A 15,033-nucleotide genomic window follows, 5' to 3' on the forward strand; every position below is an offset into this window, starting at 1 on the left:
TCATCTAGCATATCATCTAGGCATGGAATGGGATAACGATATCTAACGGTGATAGCATTAATGGGACAACAACTGGAACACATGCGATAGGTGCCATATTTCTTAGGAACAAGGATTACCGGTACGGCACAAGGGCTCAAGCTTTCTCATACATGGCCATTGTCGATGAGTTGTTATACTTGCCATTGGATCTCCTTGGTTTCCTCGGGGTTGACGTGGTAGGGTGCCTTGTTAGGAAGTGGTGCTCCGGGGATGAGGTCGATTCGGTGTTCGATGCCTCTAAGAGGTGGTAGTCCCGGAGGTAGCTCATCGGGGAAAACGTCTTGGAATTCCTACAAAAGAGAAGACAACACTAAAGGTAGATTGTGTGAGGTGTTAGTTGTAGTTGCCTCGTCTTTGCACAACAGGACATAGTGCATAACACTTGATGGGTTCTCACACACTTCTCTCATATCACGTTTGGTAGCAAATAGGACTAAGTTTTTCTTATCGCTCATCATGGAGGCACTCGATTTTGGCTTGTGGTGCTCACTCTCTTTTTGGTGGTTCGCTCACTCACTATTCTCTCCATGATGGGTGGCTTGCTTGTCGGCGATCACTTGACTTGGAGACATAGGTCGTAGCACGTACTCCTTTCCCTTCATCTCGAAGCTATAGTGATTCGTTCGCCCATTGTGGATGACGCCTTAGTTAAATTTCCATGGTTGTCCGAGAAGGAGGTGGCAAACGGACATTGGAATGATATCACATTCCAATGTGTCTTCATATGCTCCTATCTTGAAGGAAACTTGCACCATATGCTCGACTTGGATAGTGCCAGAGTCGCTTAGCCATTGGACCTTGTATGGGTGTGGGTGCTTCATCTTGACCAATTGGAGCTTGAAACATAGCTCTTCACTCGCCAAGTTATGGCAACTCCCTCCATCGATGATGACCTTCACGGACCTTCCATTGATACCGCCTTGGTGTGGAAGATATGGCATCTTTGGTCTTTGTCTTGTTGATGTTGAAGAGTCAAAACCTTGGAGACAACAAGAGCGGAGCTCCAATATTCGTCACAAAAGACTTGATCATCTTCATCTTTGTTCACTTTGTGGTGCATGGCCACTTTCTCAAGGGCTTCCATTTCCTCTTCACTCATGGAGTCATAAGTTCTGTCGTTGTTGAGGATCATGGTGCGTTTGTTGGTGAACTCGAAGGACTTGTGGCCTCGGCCGCCGCATGTGAAACACTTGATTGAACTTGTCTTGATGGTCTCTGCGGTTGGAGTAGATGATGAAGCTCTCGTCTTGAAGTTTCTTGTAGTAGGAGGACGACTTGAAGTTGTCGAAGTCTTCTTGTAATTTGACTTGTCGCCATTGCTTGGTGAAGCTTTTGTCGAGGTAGGAGACATTGAAGCTTGGTTATTGGAGAAGCCATAGCTCTTGTAAGAGTACTTGGCGTACTTGAAGTCATCTTGCACTTGTTATTCCGCCTTGGTAGGTTGATGCACTAGCTTGATGAGGTTTGAGTAAGGTTGGAAGTCGGCGATCTTCTTGATAGGATGATTGAGTCTGTTCAAGAAACGTGCCATTGTTTGCTCATCATCTTCCGTGACATTGCCTCGTATCATGGCAATCTCCATTTCTTTGTAGTATTCTTCAACGATCTTTGTTCCTTGCTTGAGGAGTTGGAGTTTCTTGAAGAGGTTGCGGTTGTAGTATGTTGGCACAAAGCGTGCTCTCATGACATCCTTCATTTAATCCCATGTGTTGATTGGTGGTTCACCTCTTGCTTCTTGGCGCTCGATGATTTGCTCCCACCATATGAGTACATAGTCTTGGAACTCAAGGGATGCCATGGCGATCTTCTTATCTTCCTCATAGTTGTGCAAACAAAAGATCTTGTTGACCTTCAATGCCCATGATAGGTATTCTTAGGGATCATTGCTTACGATGAACTTGGGCATGGTGAACTTGAGCTTGTCGTAGCGTTGCTCTTCATTGTGTTGGGGTCGGGGATGATGACACCCTTGACATGGAGGGTTGTCAACCTCATGTTTCTCTTGTCGTGGAGGATTCCCATTGTCTTGTTGCTCTTGACGAACTTGATGTTCTTATCGAGCTTGTGGGACTTGTAGAGGAGCTTGTGGAACTTGTCGATGCAATCGTGCTTGATAGTTCCTCTCTTGGAATTCTTCGCTAAGTGCTTCTAGTTGCTCGCACGTTTGACCGTTGCGGGCGGCGATGGCGTGACTTGTGTCTTGGAGGGCACGTTGCACCTCAAGTGCTTGTGCTTCATGTCGTTGTTGTTGAAGACGTTGAGCCTCGGCATCTTGGTCGTCTTGGTGTTGGCGCGCTCGCTCTTCCTCTTGTTGGCGTTGGCATTGCCTTTCTTGTGCTTGCGCAAAGGTAGCTTGATTTTGACGATGTCGATGTTCTTGCACAAGAAGTTGCTCTTGAGGATCAGTTCCGTGTAGAGGATTGCGGTTTGCTTGATGGTCTTGTCGCGTGGCTCGTCGAAGAGTGTTTGGTGTCGGTGTACTTGAGCCCGAGAGGGTGTCGTCAGAGTGTCGACTCGAGCGGCTCCGTCTTGAGTAGGACGAAGTGGTAGAAGAGCGGTTGACCAACAAGGCATGAATCTCGTCCATTCTTGCATCGTTCTCTTGTTTGTGTTTGTCGAGCTTGTTGTCGAAGTAGTCTCTTGTATGTTGCTTGGAGAGTCGCAAGTCGATCGCGAGATTGTCGATGCGGTCGCTCATTGCTTGTTGTTCTTGATGCAAAGCTCGTTGTGCACCGAAGAGGTGGCTCTTTGTGGCGTAGGAGGTCATGTCATCGTCTTGCTTGATGAAGAGTGGGTTCATAGAAGAACTTGGCCTATCCATCATTCCAAGCAAATATGTGAGTGGGAGAAAGAGAAGAATGTATACCAAATGTACCTTGACTGATGTTGAAGATGGATCAATGATCACTCAAATGTGTAACAAGGAAATAGCACAATTGGTACCAATTCTTGTCGATTCTCACATCTACACAAGCAAAAGCTTATGGTGGAGCTCGGTTAGGATGGTGGCACAAAGTTTATGCAATTGTTAGTGAGACTCAATGATGTTGAAAAAGATTCGAAAATTCGCAAATGTAACAAGTAGACCAAGCGAGTATTGGTACACAGAAACACACACGCAAATAGATAAGTGGGGTTGTGTAAACCAAAAATGAGCAGAAAATGTGGAATCCACGGAAAATGCTCTTGTTGCACAACTCTAGAGAGACGCTAGCATGATTGCACAATAGGCGGATACGAGACTTGTGCACAACCTACTTAGCAAAGTGCAATGACTTCTATCCCAAGTATGCTATGTGTAAGGTGTTCCTATGATATGATCCAAGATGACCGAGTATGACAATCTTGTTGTTGTATGATGCTATGGTTCTTGCATAAAAGCTCTTTGCTTATCTTTTCCTTTTTGCTTAAAAGCTTGTTTGGTTCTTTCTCTTTTGAGCTCTTTCTTTGGCCTCTTACGCAAAACTTCACGAACCAAGATAGCAATTGTGTATATGCGATGACAACCTTGTAACACAAAAGATGATACCAAGATATGGACACCAAGATGATGTGGTGTGTATGCAATGGGAGCAATGATCACTAATGTGCACAAGTAACGTTGCCGGCAACAATACTCAAATGGCTAGTCTCGATAGGTAAGGTACGCAAAATGGTCTATGGGGTTATCAATGCAATGGCAAGGAGTAGACAAAGATGTCATGGAAGTTACAGTCGAGGATTACCCATTTGTAAGCAAGGATGGATGACGGTGAAATGGTCGTTGTTGATGACGAGTCTGTGGCAAATATGAGCGGTGGTGATGTCGATGTCGAACCGTTCCTAGTTAGCCTAAACACCCTAGGAAATGATGAACCACAACTCAAATTTCTCAAAACCAAAGTCAAATGGTGGTAGTGGAATGCGGTGGTGGTGGTTGATGAAGAAGCAACTGTCCCTAAGTAGCCGAAACACCTTAGGAGACTCAAATCACAACTCAAACAACCACAAATGCTATGGGAAACAAAATGGGTTAAGTTGTGGAAGTTGGTGGTGGTATAGCGGATGATGTGGTGAAGGCCCTAGGCAAAGATGCCAAAGTTCCAAAACTTTGATGGAGTTAAATGATTTTGGAAGTATTTTGGTGGTATGTGTGATGTGAATAGCTTCAAAACAAGCTAAAGAACGTCAAAATCCAAGTCCGTAGGAATTAGTTATGGTCAAAATTGTCAATCAGCCGAGGCTGAAACTGGGAGGGGCGGTTGTACAGCTTGGGTGGGCGGTTGTACCGCTCCTGGAGCGTCCTGGGGTTCCCGTTTTGGGCTGGCAGAAGTATTAGGTGATGGGGGGCAGTTGTATCGCCTCGGTTGCCGGTTGTACTGCTATTGTCGGGAAAAAAATTAGATATGGATATTGGGTGGACTTTGGGGTGGAAATGGATGATTTCGGGGGCAAAACTGTGAAGATTTCGTGGATGGAAGGTGGGGAAACTTACGGGGAAGGTAGATCCACTTCCAACACAGCAAATCCACGGATCAAATCCAACAAAACTTCATCAAACCAACAAATCACAAAAAAAAAATTGGGGCTATTTTTGGTGGGGATTTTCGAATGTGGGGAAGAACACAACAAAACTAGGCTAGAAAACAAGGGGGTAGGGGCTTCAAATTCATGATCAACCTTGCTCTGATCCAAGATGATGTAGGGTGGAACCCTAGATGTCCAATCTTTCACGATTGGAGTGGATCCTACCAAGAACACGAAGAACATGAGGGAAAACACGACGAGAGAAATCACTCAAACCAACAAGATTCGATTACACATGTGCTAGATCCTCGAAACACAAAGAGATACACGATCCATGATAAACAAGGGACGATACAAGTAGCAAGTTCTTCTCCGTGAGGAGGTCTTGAGGGTCTTCCCATGAGGGGTCTTGAATCAATGATGGATCTTCTCCGTAGAGGCCGCGGTCTCTCTCGATGGAGTAGATCCGGATGGATGAGCAAAGCTCTATCTCACAAATGAGCTAAACCATTGCTAACCCTAATACGGAGCTAGGGGATAAGTATATATAGTCCAAGGGGTAAGTGGGGGATACATGGGGCGAAACCCCTTTCACTGCGCGTAGGCAGGGCGGTAGTACTGGTCATGGAGGGTGGGGGCGGTTGTATCGCTGGGAGCTCAGGTGCTGGTTCCTGGAGGTGTTCGCAGAAGGGAGTAGCGGTTGTACCAATGATCGGAGCGGTTGTACCGGTCTTTTTGCTGTTACGGGGAGAAACCAGTGTTGTACCGGCCTTGCACTGCTTGATCACAGAAGTTGGTTCGGTGGTTGGGCGGTAGTCGAGCGGTTGTACCGCCCGGGCGGTAGTTGGGCGGTACATGGGCGGTTGTATCGGGATTTTTGGGCTGGGCAGGTTCTCTTCATGCTCTTGATGTCCAACTTGCACCGTAACTTCTCCTTGGTTGCTTCCTTGGTACCTAAGCACACAAAGCATCTCCGTTTGAGGTAGTAACCATGTCTCAAGTGGGTCAAAGGGGAGTTCAACAAGGAGAGAGTTAACCTCGTTTTTGATAGCTTTTGCACGAGCTCTTGTCATTGGTCCAAATGGTGTCCTGGGAGATGTAGGATGGTCCATGAGGATGACAGTGGGATGCTCTGCATCAGGGATACTCCTTTTAGTTTCAATACCAGATCAATAAAAAGGAGATATTAGTGCATGTTAAGCCTCTACATATGAGGCTTTTCCTAGTATTGAAATGATGTGGACATGGCATGTACAGATACTTGCAACCATATTGTCCACATGTACAAGAATCGGGTGGTTTCCATTAATTATTATATGAATTGTTATTTTGTTTATCCAAATAGAAATACGACGCAATGTTTCATTTTGTGCAGAGTTAATAAAGAGTTGTACAAGCCACGTGTAAAGATGCAAGATGGAGATACGGAAAAAAGTGCACGCGTACTTGAAAAATAAAATTATCAGAAACAAAGGGATACATGCTTAATGAGAGAGGCTCACTTAGAGTTGGAAGATGGAGATGCATGCACGTTAAACTCAGCAGAAGTATCACTCATTGCATGTAATCCCTGCCAGACCATGCATCATGCATGCAACGTCCCCAAGTCCAAGTGCACAAGACCACAAGACCAATCAGCCATGTACGTGGGGTGCAACATTGTGCCAATAAATCAATTCGGCTAGGCAGTGCTGTGAAGGTCTCCGTACGGGTTGGCTCCTGCATGTTCCACGGCAGCCACGATTGCATCATGAGTCTACGTCAGCGGCCATCTCCACTAATAAATAGTTAGCTCATTGTTAGGGTTAGATTTGGGTTTTATTGTATTGTCTAGCCATCGACACAATTCGCATCTGCGAGACGTGTAGGACTACCGCCTTGTTAGATCACAATGGAACCCCAACTTTTCATCTATTTTGTGTGCTCAATTTTTCATCTGCAATTTCAGATTGTAATTCACCTTTGTTCTTGCCAGTTCTTCGGTTGCTTGTAGGAACACGAACCTCGTTTTTCAGATTGATCGTGCCTATGACAAGGTCAATAACCATCGGAGATTGGTTTTCAAAATCCACCAAATTGATAGTTATCTCCACTCTCATCGAAAGATCGGGCTGCCGTCACATCAAGTGGTATCAGTTTTCGGGTTCATCGGTGAGAGATTTACAGTTTTATTAGATTAGTTTATTTGTATGTCCTATAAACCCACGAAAAAGCCAAAAAAATAGATTAGTTAATCCGTTGCACCTATCTTTTTAGCCTTTAGCAATTTTTGCATCTAGTATTTGCATAGTTGAATTTTTGGTTGCATTCATCCTAGAATTAGTGCCGGTTTAGATTAGTTCGGGGAGAAAATTGTCTACTAGATCAATCTGTTTTTGTCCACCCTCATATTCTCTATCGCAGCGCTAGTTCGCGGTCCGCAAAATAAAAGGCATATAGCGATTGGTGGATTCCAATTTCTGTTGACTCGGGAAGTTTGTATTTTCCTTTGCTATAGTTATTACCAGGCACTGATTCCCATTGCAAATTCCTGTAGGTACATCGACCATCCATACAGGCTTTTCGTTTCGCGAGCGGACAGACAATCAATCACATTGTGTCTGCTGCCCCGTGTCGCATCACCATAGGCTAACACGCCAGCCAGTAGGCATCTCGTGTTGGTTGTCTGACTCCACACGTACCACGCACACAAATCTCCTTCAGTTGTTCATGTGCATTGTGCACTAGTAGTACTACTGGCTAATCTCAACTCCAATGCACTTCTAGCTAGCTCCAGTAGCACTTGTTCAATAGCTTTGCATCTCTCTCTCTCTCTCTTGTGACTTTAATTCTGTCCATGATTTTGCTAGCAGCCGACCTAAAAAGAGGGGGGGAGAGCACAAAAAAGAGCAAAAAAATAGATTTTTTTTTTAAAAAAACAAGGTTGCTTACATCCGTTGAGACTAATCTCTTATTGATACTCTGGACATTATCTTGTTGCTCCAACCACCACATCATATCATTTGTATCTGTTGGAGCCTTGTTATATATGTGTGTGTCCCTCGCTACTTCGATTATCACATACCTTTCTTCACCCGGTTTCACTCATTTGTTTCAGTATCTGGGCTTAGATTGTTTTATCTCTTACTAGTCGACTACCAGCATTAGTTAGGAGTTTGAGCAATTGTTCAACTTGCATTACTTTTTACTTAATTGTGCCACTGATATTGTGAGTTGAGGAAATCATCACCAAGCTCCACTTCCTATACTGCACTTTGTTCGGCCACTTGGTAATCGCTATATCAACCTTTCGATAACTTTTGACATCGCCAATGGCCGACAACCACTGCGGCGCGGTAAGAACGGGTAAGAGCTTGGTCATTTCTAGAGAGTTGAGCAACATTTCCACCACCTCCGAGTAGTATTATAGGAACAATATACTTGTGATCTTGTTCTGTTTGTTACTAACCATGGCAGATTCTAGAGTGATCAATAGTTGGGTTGTGTCTATTGTGGGAGATGACTTGCCATATGTTGATACAAATCACTCTTTCCTGCAACAAACGGTACGACGACCGTCACAAGATGTACATCATGGTAGAAACACACATCATCATGTTACCTCTTTTTCCAAATTTTGAGGGTAAATGTGACACCGATTCATATATTGATTGGGAAACTGAGGTAGAAGAAATATTTGGTAGCCATGATTTTTCTGAGCAGAAGAAAATAAATGATGTCACTCAATATTTTGTCTTTTTTGCTTCAGTTTGGTGGAGAAATTATTGCAAAGAAAATATTTATAATAGACCTACTACTTGGAAAGCTTTCAAACTTGTCATGCGAAACCGATTTGTTCCTTCATACCATGCTAGTGATTTGCTTAGAAAATTGCAACATTTAGCACAAGGCAATGACACCGTTGAAGAATATTATCATAATTTGTGTATTGCTTTGTTTCGTTGTGGCATAGAAGAATGTGAACAAGCTACCATGAATAGATTCTTGAGGGGATTAAACCGTGATATTTATGATATACTTGCGCATAAAGAATATGATTCAATCAATGGGTTGTTCTGTCTTGCTTGTAAAGTTGAACAAAATATTAATAGACACATGTGTGCGATAAAGAAACACAAGGTGCAGTACCCTACGGGAAGTTTTGTTTCAGTTACTTCTTCTCATGCAAAAAATGATATGGTTGTTGGACCCAATGCATCGAAAGCCACAACACTCCCAGCTTGTGGCATGATGCCACTGACAATACCTACATCTTCTGAGTTAGCCATCGAAGGTAATAAGAAAGGTATTGCATCTACACTTCCACATGAGATTGTTCCATGTCATGCTAAATTAAAAGCTTCATGTGTTGAGTTGAATGAAATGCCATCTGTTTTGATCACGCAGTTTATGATGGATAATTGTGTTGCTACATTGGATAACTTGTGTGATCAAACAAATGACACACCTATTGTTTTGCGTGCATCAACTACTAAAATTGACTCCTCCATTCATTTGAGTGCACCCAATAAATTAAAGGCCATTGATAATGAACCATGTGACTTACTAACTAAATCTGGTTGGATCACATACAATTGGTTAAACATGATGAAGTATTAGCTCGAATTTCTCATGCTAATTCTTTGTATTCTGTTTTGATTGATCCACCTATGGCTTCGTCACATGAGAGAAATAACATAGTTGAAATTACATGTTTGAGTTCCATGAAAAGTGTTGATGCACTTAATCTTACTTTTAACTTGATTGGTGAGGAATGCATAGATAATGAATTTGTGGTGCATAGAATTTGCATCACATGTGATGATGTTGCTAGCTTGAAAGAAATTATTAATAAGTCAATGCTTGATCATTTCAATAGGACCTCCAACATCATCGTTGATTACATGTCGAATAGCATCTTGCATGACTGCTTATATAGACATGCTAATTTGGATATGCCTAATAATTATCTACCTATGTTGGGATGACTTAATAATAGGCACTGCAGTTTATATGATATGAATACGAGCTTCACTTATATGTGCAAACTGAGTTGCAATGTTTTTTGTTGAATTGTTTCTTGTGATAATTTTGTAGCATTAGATTTCACAGGACATATCAATTACTCATGTATGAATGTGTCACTCGTGCAAAATTCTTGGACAGTTAAAATGGATGACATATACATATACAGCACGTACACCTTTCTGTTATATTAGTCATGTTTCAGATCAAGCCACGCCAAGGACGGCTTTGTTTTTAAGAAAGGGGGATGATGTGGACATGGCCTATACAGATACGAGCAACCATATTGTCCACATGATTGTCCACATGTACAATAACAGATGGCTTCTATTAATAATTATATGAATTGTTAGTTTGTTTATCCAAATAGAAATACGATGCAATGTTTTATTTTGTGCAAAGTTAATAGAGAGTTGTACAAGCCACGTGTAAAGATGCGAGATGGAGATACGAAAAATGTGTGCACGCATACTTGAAAAATAAAATCATCAAAAACGAAGGGGTACATGCTTAATGGGAGAGGCTCACTTAGAGTTGGAAGATGCAAGACCAATCAGCCATGTACGTGGGATGCAACAAACATTAGGCCGATAAATCAATTCGGCTAGGCAGTGTTGTGAAGGAGGTCTCCGTACGGGCATGTTCCACGGCAGCCATGATTGCATCATGAGTCTACGTCGGCGGCCATCTCCACTAATAAATAGTTAGCTCGTTGTTAGGGTTAGATTTAGGTTTTATTATATTATCTAGCCATCATTACAATTCGCATCTACCGTGTAGGACTACCACCTTGTCAGATCCATAGTATAACTACAACTTTTCATCTATTTTATGTGCTCAATTTTTCATTATTGCCGGTTCTTCGGTTGCTTCCAGGAACACGAACCTCGTTGTTCAAGATGATCGTGCCTACGACAAGGTCAATAACCATCAAAGAATCGATAGTTATCCCCACTCTAATCAAAAGATCGGGCCACCGTCACATCATTCCTACTCGGCTTCTCTTCTTCGATTGCCGCCTTGTGCTGCTTGATTGCCACTTTGCGCTTGTCAATTGACCTCAGACCACCTTAAGTTCTCTTGTTTTTTACTTCCTCCAACTTGCTTTTCTAGCTATGATCTCTAAGATTGAACAACAATAAAACATATTTCACATCTGAGGGAGTATCATCTTGGACATTTTGCTGATAAGTTGCGCAGATTGTACGCACTCTGCCAGAATAAGTTACGAGATCTGTTGGACCTCTTTTTTGGCCCAACTTTCCCTAAACCAGAAATTACTCACGTTTACAAGATCTGCTGGAGAACTTTTAGGGGAACGGATTGTTGCAGACTAATGACACGTAATAACGAAATCATAATACTGTCCAAGCTCTGCAAATAAGGACCACCGTATACTGTTAACCTACTTGCAAATACATACTCGACATGGCGTCATGCACAATGATCAGAAGATAAAACATTTACTCGGATAGCAGCCTGAAGAATACGACAACGGATCAAGAAAATGGCGTCATGCACAATAATAAGAAGATAAAACATTTACTCGAATTGCAGCCTGAATAATATGACGACGGATCAAGAAAATGGCGTCATGCACAATGATCAGAAGATAAAACATTTACTCAGAATTGCAGCCTGAATAATACAATGACGGATCAAGAAAATGTCGCAACGGGCCAATAAAGGGTATGGTACTTCTAGTAATCTTCTCAAAATATTTGACAGGCAGACTTCAGTGGAAATCAAAGATTCACCAACCGGGCAAAAGAAATCAGAAGTACAGAACCAGCACACACACTAGACAAAAAAGACTTCCACAGATCTTGAAACTTGTACCAGGTAACTTAGAAGGTCATCTCATGCGGCTTGTCACCATCCCTGAGGGAGAACCGGGCACCAAGATAATTTTTAAGGTCTGGGACAGCATCGATAGCCTTCATCAACTCGGCATCAATGGCCTTCTGATCATCCTTCTTGAAGTCGGGCAAATTCTTGGTTGCCTGCAGAGTAACAGAGAAGATATAAAATGAGGTACTGGAACAAGACGGGTAAAGGGCATCTAAAAGGATAATAATGCACGAATGTACCTCCTTCTCCGACTCAAATAGCTCGCCCTCAGTCTTCTTTGCCCTAGTCTTCTTCTCCCTAGCAAAGTACTTGTCATCAAACTTCTGCACATTAACCTTAGAGATGTCGACCTTTGTGGATGTGGCAATGACGTAAGCCTGGCTCACTCTGCGGATTGGCACGCCATTGATCTTGAAAGGTCCTAAAGATTAGCAAAATTTAAGACTAGACATTACAAATTATGACTCATTTGGGGGAAAGTGCAGTGCTTGAGAGTACAGATTAATGTAAAAAACAGTAGGCCAATTATCAGCAAACAACTCCCACTCTGAATCATGAATCTAAGATCCAAAATAAGTCATCTGAATCATGAATCTAAGTTCCAAAATAAGTCATCTCACATGACAAATAGAAGTGGGACTGATAACAAAAAATAGGAGCGGGACAACAGCAGAGGGAATTTACGTAAAACTCTGAATCCCGGGATACCAATGAGACAGGATCAAGTGCTAACTAAAATAAAAAACCAGTCCACAAGTACCGAAATTCAAGAGCATTTACAAAACACTAAATTATGTAACGCAAGCAATGTTCTTAGTGCAATTTCAAAATCACATTACTAAACACACTGAAGAATTATGAATGGTTAACACAATAAACCATTGAGCTACTATTCAATCTCACATTCATACAAAAACTTAACCAAGGTGCTAGAGGTACACCACTAAACAAGCCAGAAAAAACATAGAAGGATTCAACAATGTAACAACCTTTCTCAAATAGCTATATACAACCTAAAAATGTGCTCGCAATCAGCAGCTCTCCATGGGTAAAGCAACAGACCTACCAAAATGCCACATAAAAAAACGACGCCCTCCGACCCGTCACGTTAGCATAGCACACGAAGCAACGAGGCTTACCAGTGATGAGGAGAAGGCCGGACTTGAGCTGCTTGAGGAACAGCACGCGCTTTCCCATGTACCTCCCCGCGAGCAGGATCAGCACCGTGCCCGGTGTGATGGTCGATCTGCAACAACCGAATCGATCTCGCTGTAAAACTCCGCACGGGATCGGGAGAGGAAGAAGCCAAGCGCGCGGAGTTGCCGGGGAACCGGGGAGGGACGGACCTGAGCTTGGTGGGATGGGGCTTGCGTGTGCTGACGGTGCGTGGCTTGACATCATCAGCGGGATAGAACTTGGGCTCGGCGACGGCGGCCGGCTTCTCGGCCTTGGGGAAGGCGCCGCCGTGCTTGGCCTTGATGGCCCAAAGCCCGCGGCGGTGGTAGGTGTGCGATCTCGACGCCCGCTTTATGCCGAGCGCCATCTTCGACGTCGGAGCCATTGGTGATCCTTCGGTGGACGCGGAGCGGCAATTCGGCGAGAGGGGGCAAGGCGGCGGTGGGGAAGAATGGACTAGGGTTTTGGTCGCTCATTTATACGTGTGCGGTGGTGGAACGCTAGATATCTGGCCTCTTTCATGTAGTGTGGGCTAATTGCGCAGGCCGATACAGCCCGTGTGAAACGCTTCTTAAGCCCAGTTCTTTCAACTTGTTGGAGTGCTGTTATGCGAGGGGACCTCCTATACGAGTGCTCCTAGTTGACGCTCGCGTGCGTCAAAACGAGTAGCTTTCGCTAAAGGATTCGCGCCAAACGGGCCGGCCCATTCCCACAAGCGAACCTAAAAGAGAAATGCCACGAAAAAAAGGCAGCGTTCCCGGTTTCGAACCCGCGACAGATCGATACGCAGCAGACTTACTAGCCACTGCACTAGCGACTGACCATGCGTTTGACTGCAGCGCTCAACAGTAGGTATTATGTACAGCGGTAGATTTGTCTTTTAATCATTCCTTGAAGAAATGAATATCGTTTCCTCGAACAAAATTTTAAAACTTGATTGAACATTTTGCGATATACGCTTAAAATATACATTGATTTTTTTGTGAAAATACGCAAAACTATTTTTAACTATACAGTGTAAATTTTTGTGATGCACAAATTTTAAATACACATTGAACATTTTTGTAATATACGTTCAACTATTTTTAACTACACATTGAACAATTTTGCTATATGTATTGAACAAATATTAAATACACATTGAACATTTTTTATATACGTTGAACAATTTTAAAATTGTGAACCAATTTTTAAAAAGTGAACAACATTTTAAATCCATGAACAATTTTTTAAATCATGAACAAACTTTGAAATTCAAACAATTTTCTTAAAACAAACTATAAAAGTAAAACGAAAAAGGATAAAATGAAAGAAAAGAAACAGAAACAGAAAAAGGAAACAAAAGGTAAAAAAAGAAACAAAAACAGAAAAAGGAAACAAAAGGTAAAAATAGAAACAGGGAAAAACGGAAAAACTCAAAAAAAAATGGTTCAGGGAACCTACTAGAAGGTTCCCAAAAGTTTCCCTAAAAAAAAAGAAGGTTCCCAAAACCAAGTCTCGCTCGAAGTGGGCCGGCCCGTGCGCCTCGTTCGCTGGCTTCGCTTCAGTGAAGCAGCGACGAACGGACGCACGCAGGCGTCATATAGGATCTGCCCTGTTATGCGTACCGTTTAGTTTTTCTTTTCCAAATAGGTTTTATTTTATACTCCCTCCGTCCCAAAAAACATGTCGCGAGGTCATTTTTTCAGTTTAGTCCTTGTCGTTCTCCCGACCAAACCCGCGGTCCTCGTCCTTCCTCAGTCTTCTCTGACGCCGGCCGATTTGGTCGCCCCGCCCCCGCCGCCCCACGCCGCCTCCGCCTTGCTTCCCTCCCGCCTCCCCACACCGGCGCCATGTTCTCCTCCCCTCCGACCGCCGCCTCGTTCCCCTACGCCGGCGCCTTGTTCCGCTACGCCCGCCGCCCGCGAAGGTTCAATTTTGGAGACCACTGTCTGCAGTCCTCGCTCTCCTTGCGCCTGCGCTCGTCGTGAATCACCTCCTCTCCTTCGACCATGAAGCTCGCCCCTCCATGGACGCCGTCGACCTGAGCACTGGGAAGCACGGGTGCCCCTTCTCCAATCCGCAGACGGTGCCTTCCACCAACGGCGCTCCGTCCGACGGAGCCGTCCTTCCCCGAGGGTGGCGAGCCGGAGCTGGCACTGCCCTTCGTCGACCCCCTCCTCGCCGTATGGCTGCCTCACCTGGCCGTCAACCTCATCCACTACTACAGAGCGAAGGTGAGGATGCTTGCCTGAATCCCCAAAATGTCAAAACTGAAAATTTTAGTACTGTACTCACATGTGAATCATTCCATTTTGGGCAATTTTTGTGGAATTTTGAAACATTTACTCCATTTTGGGACACACGCAGGTGGGATTCAGTGTACTCTACGAACTGCTTCAAAATGTAGGGCATTTTGGGACACACGCAGGTGTGCATTTTTGTGGAATTTTCAGTTTGTAAAATTGGAGTATT

General features: G+C 43.6%; 1 protein-coding gene across 1 annotated transcript; it reads right to left on the bottom strand.

Moving 5' to 3' along the window:
* Nucleotides 1–11,154: 11,154 nt before the first annotated feature.
* LOC119322688 (60S ribosomal protein L6-like) lies at nt 11,155–13,045 on the bottom strand. The gene is made up of 4 exons (XM_037596174.1): nt 12,750–13,045; nt 12,543–12,649; nt 11,643–11,824; nt 11,155–11,555 (listed from the first exon to the last, which is right to left on the bottom strand). The coding sequence occupies exons 1-4, from the start codon at nt 12,962–12,964 to the stop codon at nt 11,400–11,402; spliced, it is 660 nt and encodes a 219-aa protein (XP_037452071.1). The 5' UTR covers nt 12,965–13,045; the 3' UTR covers nt 11,155–11,399.
* Between the last annotated feature and the right edge of the window lie 1,988 nt (nt 13,046–15,033).

Source organism: Triticum dicoccoides, chromosome 6B, assembly GCF_002162155.2.
Source record: "Triticum dicoccoides isolate Atlit2015 ecotype Zavitan chromosome 6B, WEW_v2.0, whole genome shotgun sequence".
In the NCBI taxonomy this organism is placed as follows: domain Eukaryota; kingdom Viridiplantae; phylum Streptophyta; class Magnoliopsida; order Poales; family Poaceae; genus Triticum; species Triticum dicoccoides.

Excerpts from the sequence above, each read along its gene's own strand:
- LOC119322688 (XM_037596174.1), bottom strand. The coding sequence starts at position 12,964 with ATGGCTCCGACGTCGAAGATGGCGCTCGGCATAAAGCGGGCGTCGAGA. Across the intron at positions 12,650-12,749 it reads CCCCATCCCACCAAGCTCAG|ATCGACCATCACACCGGGCA; the intron begins GTCCGTCCCTCC and ends CGGTTGTTGCAG. Across the intron at positions 11,556-11,642 it reads TATTTGAGTCGGAGAAGGAG|GCAACCAAGAATTTGCCCGA; the intron begins GTACATTCGTGC and ends GTTACTCTGCAG.